At 42.0% G+C, this 15,825-nt stretch overlaps 1 protein-coding gene across 1 annotated transcript in view; it reads right to left on the minus strand.

The window, feature by feature from the left end:
- Positions 1-15,825, minus strand: part of elapor1 (endosome-lysosome associated apoptosis and autophagy regulator 1) — a 105,896-nt gene that overhangs the window by 59,561 nt on the left and 30,510 nt on the right. The window contains exons 5-7 of the mRNA XM_068057700.1: positions 12,535-12,618; positions 8,450-8,555; positions 3,220-3,369 (exon numbers count right to left, since the gene is read on the minus strand). Coding sequence (XP_067913801.1) covers positions 3,220-3,369; positions 8,450-8,555; positions 12,535-12,618 — 340 coding nt within the window. The remainder of the gene's footprint in view (positions 1-3,219; positions 3,370-8,449; positions 8,556-12,534; positions 12,619-15,825) is intronic.

The following is a 15,825-nucleotide window of genomic DNA, read 5'->3' on the forward strand; positions in this document are numbered from 1 at the left end:
TCTTACAGTAATAAGGGGCACAGTTTCATGAAAACTGCTGGCGAATTCAAACAACTATGGCTCAGGGTGTCAAGTCTTTGGATTATTGACCTACTAGTTAGAAACGCAAGGACTTGCAACAGAGATTACATGAGGGTTGTGTGAATGTCAGATAAGGACAGGATCAGACTAATTGTGATGGGTGGTCAAGTAACCTGCCAGCTCTCACACACTAGACTTATAAATGCCGAAGTTCCACCTGGATGAAGTCCTATAGAGCACTCCAGTCCCAAGAAATTGTGCTCCAGCAAAACTACACACATCTAGGAGAGAAAGTGGAAATGTGAGAACATTAATGAAATAAAAAAGGAGGAAGATGGAAAAACCTAAGCCCTTCTTTATCAATATTTGTAAACCCCAAAATAGTATACGGCAGAAGGACAAAGACATTCAATGGATAAATCTCCTTGTACATATAAAGTAACATCCTTCATTTCCCTCTTTTCACATCATATGAACAAAAGGCCAAGGGCCTGATATTTCGCTGTGGAATATTTGTTTAACACTTAATGGGTGGAATTTTATGCTAGTGGCAGGGGTCTGGGGAACTGACGCGGAGATCCCCACATTGCCTCTTCTCGAAGTCCCGCCGAATTTAGTGCCAATCGGGTACTTAGCTGGCCTTCCATAGGATTTAAGAACTCATCACCAAAAACCCCGGCCTTGGAGAGCTGCCGGCTAATCAAACGTCGGCAGCTGCAGTGCAACCGCGGACTCAGTGGCTGCTGCTGTAGTTGCAGTGACCAGATATCGAGGAGTGGCACTGGAACCTGGCTTAAGGTAAGTCAGCAGCAAAGGCAGGCGGGTGGCCCTCAGCAGGACCCTCCCTTCCCAATGCTGGGTCCCTCATTCAGGCACTAAGTACCTTTGAATGAGGGACCCCCACCCCCATTCCTGGAAGCAGCCCACATGGGTTTTTCATGCCACGCTTCCCGTGCGGCGACTGAGCTGCCCGCCACACAGATAATGGAGGGAACTTGTGCCTGGAGTTGGAGGAGGTAGGGGAGGTCCTAAATGAATACTTTGCTTCAGTATTCACTAGTGTGAGGGACCTGGTCGTTTGTGAGGACAGCGTGGAACAGGCTGAAATGCTCGAACAGGTTGAGGTTAAGAGGGAGGATGTGCTGGAAATTTTGAATGATATGAGGACAGATAAGTCCCCGGGGCCAGACGGGATATACCCAAGGATATTACAGGAAGCGAGGGAAGAGATTGCTGCACCTTTGGCGATGATCTCTGCGTCTTCACTGTCCACTGGAGTAGTACTAGATGATTGGAGGGTGGCAAATGTTATTCCCTTGTTCAGGAAAGGGAATAGGGATAACCCTGGGAATTATAGACCAGTCAGTCTTACGTCGGTAGTGGTCAAATTATTGGAGAGGATTCTGAGAGACAGGATTTATGATTATTTGGAAAAGCATGGCTTGATTAGAGACAGTCAGCATGGCTTTGTGAGGGGCAGGTCATGCCTCACAAGCCTTATTGAATGCTTTGAAGATGTGACAAAACACATTGATGAAGGAAGAGCAGTGGATGTGGTGTATATGGATTTTAGCAAGGCGTTTGATAAGGTTCCCCATGGTAGGCTCATTCAGAAAGTAAGGAGGCATGGGATTCAGGGAAAGTTGGCAGTCTGGATACAAAATTGGCTGGCCCATAGAAGTCAGAGGGTGGTAGTAAATGGAAAGTATTCAGCATGGAGCTCGGTGACCAGTGGTGTTCCACAAGGATCTGTTCTGGGACCTCTGCTCTTTGTGATTTTTATAAATGACTTGGATGAGGAAGTGGAAGGCTGGGTTAGCAAGTTTGCCGATGACACGAAGGTTGCTGGAGTTGGGGATAGTGTGGAAGGCTGTTGTAGTTTGCAACGGGACATTGACAGGATGCAGAGCTGAGCTAAGAAGTGGCAGATGGAGTTCAACCTGGAAAAATGTGAAGTGATTCATTTTGGAAGGTCAAATTTGAATGCGGAATACAGGCTTAAAGACAGGATTCTTGGCAGTGTAGAGGAACAGAGGGATCTTGGGGTCCATGTCCATAGATCGCTCAGAGTTGCCACCCAAGTTGATAGGGTTGTTAAGAAGGCGTATGGTGTGTTGGCTTTCATTAACAGGGGGATTGAGTTTAAGAGCCGCGAGGTTGTGCTGCAGCTCTATAAGGCCCTGGTTCGACCACACTTGGAATATTGTGTTCAGTTCTGGTGGCCTCATTATAGGAAGGATGTGGAAGCTTTAGAGAGGGTGCAGAGGAGATTTACCAGGATGCTGTCTGGACTGGAGGGCATGTCCTACGAAGAAAGATTGAGGGAGCTAGGGCTTTTCTCATTGGAGCGAAGAAGGATGAGAGGTGACTTGATAGAGGGGTACAAGATGATGAGAGGCATAGATAGAGTGGATAGCCAGAGACTTTTTCCCAGGGTGGAAAGGGCTATCACCAGGGGGCATAATTTTAAGGTGATTGGAGGAAGGTTTCGGGGAGATGTCAGAGGTAGGTTCTTGACACAGAGAGTGGTGGGTGCGTGGAATGCACTTCCAACGGTGGTAGTAGAAGCAGATACATTAGGGGCATTTAAGCGACTTTTGGATAGGTACATGGGATGATAGTAGAATGAAGGGTAGGTAGTTAGTTTGATCTTAGAGTAGGTTAAAGGTACGGCACAACATCGTGGGCCGAAGGGCCTGTACTGTGCTGTATTGTTGTATGTTCTATGTTCTATAATTGCGGCTGTGGTGGGAAGAGGCCCTTAATTAGAGTTTAATTATCCAGTTAAGGGCCTCAATTGGCGGCGGGACAGGAAGGCCGCTCACAGGCCATGCCACCCCGGACTAAATTGTGGTGGAGGTGACCCTGCCACCATCCCATCAGATTTTATGCACACCCCGCCTCCAAACCCACCGAGGGGGAGAGCATAAAATTCCACCCAATCTGTGTGTGTGAAATTTCTCTTTGCCATTTTAACAGATCCATTAGCCTATTTAAAATAAATTGACCATCACCTTCACTGGAGAGGGCAATTCTAGATGACTACTTTAAATGTTTGTGCATTAGAATCTTTGCAGGAACATTGTTTTCCTTTGCTGATGGTGGTATGAGTGCTTAGTTGCCAAAGTAATATACGAATGTAATGAGGATATGGTACAATTAATAATGAGTTCACTTACTGCTTCAGTGCTACGTTACCTGAATACTGATCTTTATCACATTTTAGGCATGAAGTCGCTCCCCTTGGAGAATAAGTGTTTCTTGGACATAAGTCACAGTGGGAGGATCCAGGTTTTACATTGAAAGTGCCTGGTTTACAAGGAAAACATTCCGATGTATAGGCCACTCCTTAATAAAAAAAAAGAACTGTTGATAAAGGAAGACAAAGGGTTGACTGAGGGTTGACTGATTAATTAAGCAAGATGTCCATCTCTTCTATATCTAGTAGCGTAGTCACAAGTTTTATGGGCTAATTTTTTCTTCAGCGCAGAAATGAGGCTGGACTCAAAACAGAATCATGGTATCCTTATAGGAACATAGAAACATAGGAGCAAGAGTAGGCCATTCAGCCCATCGAGCCTGCTCCGCCATTCGATACGATCATGGCTGATCATCCACTTCAATGCTCTTTCCCACATTATGCCCCGATCCCTTCATGTCATTGGTATTTTGAAATTTGTCAATCTCTGCTTTAAACATACTCAATGACTGAGCTTCCACAGTCCTCTGGGGTACAGAACTCCAAAGATTCACAATCGTCTGAGTAAAGAAATTTCTCCTCATCTCAGTCCTAAGTGGCTTCCCCCTTATTTTGAAATTGTGTCCCCTGGTTCTAGACTCTCCAACCCAGGAAAACATCTTGCCTGTATTTACCCTATCACTTTAAATATTTTGTAGGTTTCAATGAGATCACCTCTCATTCTTCGAAACTCTAGAGAATACAGGCCCAGTTTCCCCCAATCTCTCTTCAAAGGACAGTCCCACCATCCCAGGAACAAGAGTGAACCTTCATTGCACCCCCCTCTATGGCAATAATATCCTTCCTAAGGTAAGGGGACCAGAATTGCACACAGTACTTCAGGTGTGGTCTAACTAAGGTTCTGTACAACTGAAACAAGACTTCACTACTCCTGTACTGAAATCCTCTTGCGATAAAGACTTCTTAATTGCTTGTGGAACCTGCATGTTAGCTTTCAGTGACTTATTGATGAGGACACCAAGTCCGTTTATACATCTACACTTTCTAATCACTTACCATTTAAGAAATACTCTGCACCTCTGTTTCTCCTATCAAAGTGGATAACCTCACATTTTTCCACATTATATTCCATCTGTCATGTTCTTGCCCACTCACTAAGTCTGTCCAAATCCCCTTGAAGCCACTTTGCATCTTCCTCACAACACACATTCCCATTTAGTTTTGTGTCATCCGCAAACTTAGAAATATTACATTTGATCCCCACATCCAAATCATTGGTATATATTGTGAACAGCTGGGGCCCAAGTTCTGATCCTTGCGGTACCCCACCCTGCAACATGAGAATGACCCATTTATTCCTACTCTCTGTTTTCTGCCTGTTAACCAATCCTTAATCCATTCCAGTATATTACCTTCTATCCCATATGCTTTAATTTTGCTAACTAACCTCCTGCAGGGACTTTATCAAAAGACTTTTGGAAATCCAAGTACACAATGTCCACCAACTCCCCTTTATCAATTCTGTCAGTAACATCCTCAAAAAAATCCTACAGGTTCATCAAACATGATTTCCCATTCATATACCCATGTTGACGATGCCCAATCAGATCATTATTATCCAAGTGTCCATTTATCACATCCTTTAGAAAAGATTCCAGCATTTTCCCTATGACTGATATAAGGCTAACAGGGCTGTAGTTCCCTGTTTTCTCTCCCTCCCTTCAGAGTACTTTCTCCTGCACCAATTTATCAAAACAGCCATCTGCACCCAATTAATGTTCCCAATCTCAAAAATGTTTGCCATAATAATATACCTGGATTTATTTTGTGTCTTTCTTATCAACTTGACTCAAAGTGCTTTGCACAAGTACTTTGGAAGACCAATGTAATAAAACAGGACAAGTCTTCTATTGTTACAACATCACATGCACAGCAATGTGATGAATAATCAGTCAATCTGTTTGTACAGGGTATCAACTGAGAGTACTGTTGTGCAGGACATCAAGACACTTACTTCTCTTCTTCGACCCACATTATGGGATCTTTAAGATCCAGCTAAAGTTGAACATTTTATCCCAAGTTGAGCACCTCCATCAATGGTACACTGGAATGTCAGCCTAGACTATGCACTGAATTTGGGCTCCAACCACATCCTTCTGGCGCAGAAGAAAAGTTGCTACCAACTAAGCCAATCTAACATACAAGTTTACACTCAGTGGCTAAGTTTTCTTTGACTGCTGTCAAAATAAAGTGCGGTGTGGACAGGTTAAAAATTCTGAACAAATGAATATGCAACTTTCTCTAAACAGGAGTCCAAGTATTGATTGTGATGAAAAACTTGATCAACGCTTGTTTAAATATTGTACACACATTTTGTACACACTAAATTAGAAAGGCCAGGAAGGTCCCAGGTCTGATTCTAAGTCACTGCTAAGTTGACCAATCTAAGACACTGATGTACGGCAGCTGCAATTGGTTTTTGTAACCCTTGATGACAGGAAGCCAGGCTTCCTGCTCCTGATCACTAACCTTTGATTGCTTTTTGAAATGTAAATGTGTAACTGCTTGGTGAGGACAGAATCAGTTTCTATTATGACGGCACCATAGTTTAATAATATGCTAACACACACCATCTTGGCTCACAGATGAAAAATGGCCATTTGGGTTAAGTCTCAGAAGTCTATCACCACCCATAGAAACATATTCTAGCATAAGTCACTGCCTTCAAGACAGAAAGGCTAAGGGGAGAAAATTAAAGGACAGATTGAAGGAAAATAAGATAGTTAAAAGAGAAAAGAAAATCAATAGAGGGATGAACCTTTAGCTCTTGGGATGCCCTTGTATCTAAAACTCAAAAGTATGGAAACAACTGTGGCTGAACTGTGCTTGACATAACTGCAATATTTATAATTTATTCTATTACTAGTGTGCAAATTCATAAGGCCAGTTTGTTTGAAGATCAGTGTACATAGTTATGTTCCAAATATTCTTGCTAATGGCTTGAGAGTTAAATCATGTTCCATGCATTTTAAAATTGTGCTGCATTTAAAAAATAGATGCTGGCTGTGTAGAAAAATATTCCAATATAAGTGAGAGTTTTTTGGTTGTATATATTTAATAACTCATTTATCACATTCAATTAGCTTTGCTTTATTAAGTTCTATTCCATCATGATTGAGAATGCTAGACTGCAAAAAGATGTATGTTACTGCAAAAAGATGTATGTTATTACGAATATTACAAAATTGCATCAAGGAGAATCGTGCATAGAATAATCAGCAATTGTGTTACAAAAAACTCTTTTGGATGAAACAACTCAGTGTGACACTAATAATTTTCCCATGTGAAGGAATACAAAATGGCTGTGCAAGGGTAGCACCATACAAAAATGGTGATCAGAAATGAAACACTGCTCAAAAATACATTGTCATTCCAACAAAATTCTACTTGGTCATTCAGAAAGTTTGAAAATTGCTACAGGCAAATACCATATTTCACAATCACAACATAAAATACAGGAACCAGCTGTTAAGAAGATTAATAAAACGCTTTTAAAACCTTTCAAACAAAGGAGGATTTTATGTTTCAAAAACATTTGCCAGTCATTTAATCCTCCCCCATGTCAGTTTTAGACACATCACAAAATCAGTAATCTGTTGTTCTAAATAAGAAACAGGGTGACCCAGTAATACTGCAAAAAATCCTTTTGCGAGTCACAGGATCTCATATGTCAAACACACCTGCATGCAAGGCTTTTATTGCGAACCTAGGTCATACTGATGATGGCCATATTGTTTATGGAAAAAGGGCACCATGTTTAGTTTCAAACATAATAAAACTCTCGTTACTGGAAATTAAAATCCTTACTCAGCCACTGAAATACGATATGAGGGATCAGTGCACAATAACTATATCCTTAAAAAAAATGGCCATTGCTGGACTGAAAAGTATGGTCCTGTACCAGTAAACCCACACACAACACAATCATATAATGTCAAGGAAGGTAAGTGAACATGCCTCTTCCTTCCAGGCCTGGACTACAGCCCAAATTATGGGGTTAAATTCAACTTCGACATGGGCACAAAATGGGGGGGGGGGGGGGGGGGGAAACGCCTGCCCAATTTTCCTTTGCATTTTCCATAGTGCTTGATCAAATTCACGAACAGAGTAGAAGATGGACATTACTGCTCACAAACTTCAACAATCTCTCCAATCAGTAGAGTAACTTCACATATCCAATGTTTTATTTGTCTCTCTTTAAAGTCAAATAATACTGAGGATGTGGGAAATGCTGGTAAGGCCGTCTTCGTAGCCCATCTCCAATTTCCCTGAGAAGGTGGTGGTGATAATTGAGCTGCAAGTGTTTTTAACAAGAGAGAGGCTTTTGAGACCACTTCAGAAGACAAAAAAGGGGAGAGTTTCCTGGGACTGCATCAAGGCCTACCGGATTGCTTGGCTGTGGCAAAAATTTAAAAATCAGAGGGGTTCCTTTATAGATCTTTACTCCAACCTGCCCAATTGTCCGATATTTCCAGTGCCCAGGTGATCCAGCACTTCCAGGAATATCTCTCCTTTAGTGTCAATAAGTTAGGAAGTAAAAGACTGTATCGAAGACAGCACACAATGAGCAGTAGCAGATCAACTGCCCTTTATAGAATCCATTCAATTTTCCTTTCCATTGACATCTATTCAAAGGAAAATTGCACGGGCGAAGTTGAATTTAACCCCATATTTTGGGATGTAGGCCGAGCCTGGAAGGAAGAGGCAGGTTCACTTACCTGAAAGGCATTAGTTAACCAGTTGTGTTTTTTTATCAGAACAATCTGACACTTTTCATGGTCATTTTCTTTTCCTGGTGCAAACCCATAAATTAGCAAATTGATTGAATTCAATGTAGAATTCACAGCTTGTGGGTTTCTAGCCCATTATTATAATCACTGTACTATTGTACACCATTTATATTCAAATGAATATTAATGGATTCCCAAGAGGGAAGGGAATTAAACACAGCAAACACAATTGAGGCATTCAGATAACCAGAACAAACAGTTTGAAGCAAGTCAGATTGCATTCTGCCATATTATTTCTGGCCATCTCCTTCCCAGATGACATAATTCAGGAATTATCTCACAGAACCACATAACAATCAATCTGAAGGAATTGTTTGCATCAGGAAACATTGATTTTTAAATAGGCTATTTCATTGGTTCAGTCTAGCTTTCAATGTACCTGTGATAAAAATGTTTCTGATGAGAGCAGGCTTTGGCACTTTCATACTCAATGAAAACCCTGTTGTTCGCCAGTATAAGACATTATTGCCACGATTCAACTGCACCTTTTAAGAAAAAGACCACGTTACAAAATCTGGAATGAATAACAGCGCACGATCCTGAAAATATAAAAGATATGATTTATACAAGCTAAATAGGAATACCATGGACACTGTGACTGAAGAGCCATAGGGGCAGGTTTTCAATGTGCCTCCTGGGTATAAAACTTGGCGTGTGATCAGCCTCAAGTTATAAAAACCACCCGATTTTCATTCCCAATGATTTTGGCCAATTCACAGGGCCAGTTCTACTCTTGTGTGGCAAGTTGAAAATCATGGGATGCAATTTCCCTGCAGGCATGGGTTTGGCGCAAAGAAAATGTGATTTTCTCCCATGCTAAACTTGCAGCGGACGTCTGGTGTCAAGGCTGACCTGATATAGAAGTAGAATGAAGTGAGACTTCGTGGAGCTTATTCCTACTCTGTTTCCTGTCCGCCAATCAATTTTCTATCCATTGCAATACACTACACCCAATCCCATGCGCTTTAATTTTACACGCTAATCTCTTATGTGGGACTTTGTCGAACGCCTTCTCAGAGTCCAAATAAACCACAGCCACTAACTATCCTTCATCAACTCTACTAGTTACATCCTCGAAAAATTCTAGTAGATTTGTCAAGCATGATTTCCCTTACGTAAATCCATGCTAACTCTATCCGATTCTACCACTGTTCTCCAAGTTCTTTGATATAAAATCTTTGATAATGGATTCTAGAATTTTCCCCACTACTGGCATCAGGCTGACTGGTCTATAATTCCCTGTTTTTTCTCTACCTCCCTTTTTAAACAGTGGGGTTACATTAGCTACCTTCCAATCTGTAGGAACTGTTCCAGAGTCTATAGAATCTTGGAAGATGACCATCAATGCATCCACTATTTCCAGGGCCACTTCCTTAAATGCTCTGGGATGTCGATTATCAGGCCCTGGGGATTTATTGGCCTTCAATCCCATCAATTTCCCCAACACCATTTCTCTACTAATACTGATTTCCTTCAGTTCCTCCCTCTCACTAAATCCTGTGTTCCCCAACATTTCTGGTATGATATTTGTGTCCTCCTTTGTGAAGATAGAACCAACGTATGCATTTAGTTGGTCAGCCATTTCTTTGTTCACCATAATAAATTCCCTTGTTTCTGACTGTAAGGGATCTACATTTGTCTTCATCAATCTTTTTCTCTTCACATACCTATAGAAACTTTTACAGTCAGTTTTTAATGTTCCCTACAAGCATGCTCTCATACTCGATTTTCCCCTTCTTAATCAATCCCTTGGTCCTCCTTTGCTGAATTCTAAACTACTCCCAATCCTCAGGTCTGTTGTTTTTTCTGGCAAATTTATATGCCTCTTCCTTGGATTTAATGCTATCTCTAATTTCCCTTGTAAGCCATGGTTTGGCTACCTTTCCCATTTTACTTTTGTGCCAGACAGGAATAAACAATTATTGCAGTTCATCCATGCGCTCTTTGAATGTTTACCATTGCCTATCCACCATCATCCCTTTAAGTAACGTTTCCCAATCCATCATAGCCAACTCGCGCCTCATACCTTCGTAGTTTCCTTTATTAAGATTCAGGACCCTAATCTCAGAATCAATTACGTCATTCTCCATCTTGATGAAGAATTCTATCATATTATGGTTGCTCATCTCCAAGGGGTCTCGCACAACTAGACTGTCAATTATTCCTCCCTCCTTACACAATACCCAGCCTAGGATGGCCTGTTCTCGAGTTGGTTCCTCAACACATTGGTCCAGAAAACCATCCCATATACACTCCAAGAATTCCTCCTCTATGGTGATGTGACTAATTTGATTTGCGCAATCTATATGCAGATTAAAGTCACCCATAATTACAGATGTTGCTTTATCGCATGCGTCTCTAATTTCCTGTGTAATGCCATTCCCAACATCACCACTACAGTTTGGGGGTCTGTATACAACCCCCATTAATGTTTTTTTGCCCCTTAGTGTTTCTCAGCTCTACCCATACAGATTCCACATTATCAGAGCTAATATCCTTCCTTACTATTGCATTAATTTCCTCTTTAACCAGCAAAGCAACTCCACCGCCTTTTGCTTTTTGTCTGTCCTTCCTAAATACTGAACATCCCTGGATGTTGATTTCCCATCCCTGGTCACCCTGCAGCCATGTCTCTGTAATCCCGACTATCATACCCGTTTACATTTATTTGAGCAATTAATTCATCCACTTTATTGCAAATGCTCCGCACGTTAAGGTACAAAGCCTTAAGGCTTGTCTTTTTAACATTACTGGTTCCCTTCCCACTATTTTTCACTGTGGCCCTGTTTGATTCTGGCCCTTGATTTCTCTGCCTATCACTTTTCTTATTCCCCTTACAGTCTTTTGTTCATTTGTACCGATGTGTACCACAACCACTGGCTGTTTACCCTCCCCCTTTAGAATGTCCTGTAACAGCTCTGAGACATCCTTTGGTAATGAGCTGTCAATCAGTAACACCCTGCTTAGAGTCAAAATGAAGAGCAATGTGGGTAGCAGCTCATGCACTGAAACTTCCTCTTGTGTTTAAAACCTGTTTGTCCAGACTGGTGTGGAGACATTTCCATTTATTTAAACTTCTGTCTTTCAGCGAGATAAGAAAAATAATGTACAATGTCGAGTAATACCTTTATGTCTCAAACCAAATAGAGTAAAATGTCAACAGCATGGGAGAGGTTTATTTTTCTGTGCTGCACATTCACCCTACAATTTAAAAAGTACTGCACCTTCACAACATGCCATTTTCCATCTGTGCTCCTCGCTTCTTTGCAAAATTACCCCCAGCACAGTTTGCCTTTTAAAAAGGAAAAGATCAGAAATCTTTGAACCAGTTGCACAAATAGAATGCTAAATGGGAACCATGGTAACAGGAGGGTACATGTTCTGGTCTTGATTCAGTGCAGGGAGCACCATATGACAGTTAGTCATGTGCTACACATATTTACATAATTTGCCTACAGAATTGAATTTCTGCCATTTCACTGGGTTAACTTATCCTCATTCCTTCTCTGGAAACTGGCTCAGGCACAGCAGATCCACTGATTCCAGGAATGGGATACTTGGCAAAACAGTCGCACTTAAGTGAGGCTGCTTACACTTAAAAGGGAACTGCAATAAATCATTGCAAAATACAAAACTGCTTGGTGGGCAATAGAGAACAGATCTGTCCATTTGAGGATGCTGCTGCAGAAAGTGAAGGAGGAGGATTGCCATCTTCAGAGCTCAAGGGCACTTCCTATTAGCTGCACTGTAAGAAGTACCTGGGTGAAGGTGGCAGAATCAATGAACATTTCCATAAGTTATGGGAGCAAATGACAAAACTGTTTTCATACCTCAGGAAAACTGCCATGATAGGGCTAGCCAGAAATTTGTCACTCAAATTATATGACCACAGCATGCAGGACACAAAAGAAATTGACACCGATCCAAAGGAGACATCAGGACAGGTGGCCGCAAATGTCGATCAAGGAAGTAGATTTTTAGCAGCATTTTAAAAGGAGGATAGAAAGGTAGAAAGGCAAGAAGGCTTGGGGGAGGAATTCAAAGCTTAGGGCCAAGATGGCTGAAGGCATCGTTGCCAATGTTGAGGCAAAGAAAGTGGGGAATGCACAAAAGGCCAGAGTTGGAGGAACACAAAAGTTCCCACATTTTTAATGCAGGGGATGATGTTCCATAATATTAATAGATGTTTTCCTTTTATTGTTGCAATCAATCAACAGCCGTAGACGTAAGGGAGTAATATAGTAAATAAGCAGATATATAAATCAAATGTGCTGCAGGTAGGCTGCCACATCATAATTCAACCAAAATTACTGCTTCACTGCTGCAACTCAGCCTGTTTGTGTCAGAATACTGTGCAGAATTTCAATACCCAAGAAATAGTTGCAAAAATTGAAAAGCCACAGGGAGGGCTAAAGAACAGGTGTTGAAAATAGTTCAGCACAAGTTTCAAATCTCTACACCTACTGTATGATGATCCCATTCATTTCTTTCTGTTCTTCTTATCCATTTTGATTCACTATCCATTGCTTGACACTGATCATTCTGAACCTGCGGAGAAAGGTTTATTGCATTTAGCTATGGCCGTACAGTACAGAATCAACCTTATTATTTCTCAATAGCAATTTTTTTTTCAAATACTGTAAGTTATTAAGAGGGAAAGGATGCTCATACTAACAGGAGTAGTATTAAGCTGGTAATAACCTCATTTGGTATCTGCAGAGATGCTCATTCCGAATAGGTTTTGGTGGGTTGCATTGGTTTGGGGGATTTTTGAACGATCTTCTTGTCATTATCCCAAATTTAATTCATTTCTTTTCACTATTATACATTCTTTTGTGAGCGAATGAATATGTAGACTTGTCTTTCTATTTACACTTTTTTTTAAAAAAAAAGCAGAGGTTTACAAATTGGAACCCACGAATGGATCTGCAGACCCTCGCTGCATTAACGTGGTCACGAATGCCATCTTCAAGAGGGCCGGCCTCTTGATGCTTTCACATTGATCTGGACAGTCAGACTGAGAGGGTCATGGGGTTTGGGACTGTTGCTGGATTCCCCCAGGTGCAGGGTGTCATCAACAGCAGGCACGTGGCTATCAAGGCTCCCACTGTTCAGCCTTCATCAACAGGGAGGGCTTCGACTTTCTCAATGTACAACTGGTCTGCGACCACCACAAGCGCTTCCTGCAATTGTGTGCATGGTTCCAGAGATGCAGCCATGCCACCTACATACTAAGGCAGTCTCATTTGCCCACCATTTTCAGACTCCCTATGCGCCTTCAAGAATGGATACTTGGTGACAAGGGCTATCCACGGACGCCTATGAGGAACCCTAGCACTGCTGCAGAGGAGAGGTACAACATCTGCCATGGGGCAACTTGTACAACCATCAAGCAGACCATAGTGTTTCTGAAGATGCTGTTCAGATGCCTGGATAGATCTAGTGGAGGCCTTCAGTATACCCCAGCAAGGGTGTCACAGATTTCGGTCGTGTGCTGTCCTCTGCACAATCTGGCACTACAAAGACGACAGCATTTGAACAATGAGGATATCGAGGAGTGAGATGCCCCCTCCGATGATAAGGAAGTGGAGGAAGATGCTGACCAGACATTGGATGCTGAAGAACCCCAGGGGCCACAGGCAAGGTGCCATGAGATACATGCAAGGGATGCTCAGGATGTGCCAATACAAGCACGTTTCACATGATCCTTAATGACATCCAGGCAATCCAATAAAACTTCAGCATTCTGTAGCACTGTTGCCCTTCTTTCGTTGACCTTGCATTAACCTGCATGCAGTAAGACCTGACACTGCAGCATGGGGAAAGCTTTGACCTCACACGATGTGGTTCCACCCATCACCCCCTTTGATGGAGCCAGGGAACTCCTGAAGTCCCAGTGGCCTGCAAGAGATACAAGGACTTCTCTTATCTTTCCAGATCACACATTTACAGGCAAACAAAAAATTTCCAAGGCAGCATGCTCTAACAAAATATTAACCCGTGAACTCAGAGTACAGCTCGGTGCTCTTCTTAAATCTCTCAGGTGTGCTTCTATGTTGTGCCCACTCACCCTGCCCTGTCAGCTGAGGTGGAAGTAGACTACTGAAGTTGCTGCAACATGGCTTTTGATGACCTTGGCAGTCATCCTTTGGCTGAAGCTCCCCAGCATATCAAGGGCCTCCTGCACATGCAGGAGCCTCCTCTGTCATTGCAGCTTAGTGTGGCTTTTATGTCATTGATGGAGAGGCTGAGAAGCCACTGCCCACACCAGAAGTGTCCTGAGAGGAGCCTCAATTGCATCAAGCTGCCACTCCTCAATCCTTTCAAGGCACAACCAGACCTCCCTACTCGCCAGAGGAGCGCGAGGACCTGGCGGTGAGTCCAGGCACCTTGCCCCCTCTCGCCCAGCCATTGATGCACAACGCTCATGGAGTTGGGATGGCATGCAGGTCTGCTTGCACCTCCAGCATCCACTGGGTGGTTTGCTGGATATGGCTCTCCATTAGGGTCACCAATCTCTTGCTGGAGGAAGCCAAGCGCAGACACACCAGAGACATGGCAGCACTCATGAAATGGATAGATTCCTACATCATCTCTGCCAGGGTGAGCATGGCCTCTGGAACACTGAACTAGTAATCCAGAGGCCTGGAATAATAACTTGGAGAAATGTGTTCAAATCTCACCATGGCCTCTAGATTATTAGTTCAGCAACAATACCACTCTGTTACTGTACCCATATTCGATGATCAAACAAAATATTTGGAATTTCCAGAAACAATCTAATGGAACAAAAATTGCACTGTTAATTACATTGTACATATTTAAAGAAGTAATTTCCTGGTTTGGGGTGTTTTTGGATAACTTGAGCAGTTGAAATCTATTTTGAATGACAGTTTTGATTAATTGTGCAATATATATTTTTATCCTCGTACCAGTTTCGATATAAAAAAAGACATATAACCAGACTGGTATCTCACATTCTTCAGTATCCTGCTTCACTGTGCCACTATACAAGTTGGCTACATAGCGGTTCAATGAGATTCATTTCTCATGTAAAGCTTTTCACTGTGGATTTATATTCAAACTTCTACAGAAATTTACTAAACCTCTTAGCACTTCTGTTGTTTGGGAACCAATGGCTTTGTTCAGTGCAGTATTTGTTATGTTTATAAGCTACTTCATTCTTGCCTCTGGAAAATCTTAATTTTTAATAAATATAATTTGGCAGTTTATCATTTAATTTCTGCTAATGCAGAGTCTTACCAGTTCACCTGGTAGAGTCATAGAGTCATAGAGAGATACAGCACCGAAACAGGCCCTTCGGCTCATCGAGCCGACCAACCACCCATTTATACTAATCCTACATTAATCCCATTTTTCCCTCTCACATCCCCACCTTCCCTCCATTCTCCTACCACCTACCTACACTAGGGGTAATTTTTACAATGGCCAATTTACCTGTCAACCCACAAGTCTTTGGTAGTTAAGCCATTTTATTTCAGGTGCATATCCCAAACCAATCATTTTGTGCCTGCATAAGCATTGGGAATGATTCAGTGTTTACCCTGCAGCAACACTGCCCCAGATATTGAGCACATGAAATCAGATTTCAGTTGACAGGAACAGTAGGTTTGCCTATGGAAGCTAACTTTTCCAAGCACAAAGAGTGTTGGGAATTAGCTCAAATTGTAATAACTGATAGGAGATAAAGTAGGATAAATACTGCCTACCGATCAAAACAGACCATGCAAATAT

This window comes from Heterodontus francisci, chromosome 25, assembly GCF_036365525.1.
Source record: "Heterodontus francisci isolate sHetFra1 chromosome 25, sHetFra1.hap1, whole genome shotgun sequence".
NCBI classification, from domain to species: Eukaryota; Metazoa; Chordata; class Chondrichthyes; order Heterodontiformes; family Heterodontidae; genus Heterodontus; species Heterodontus francisci.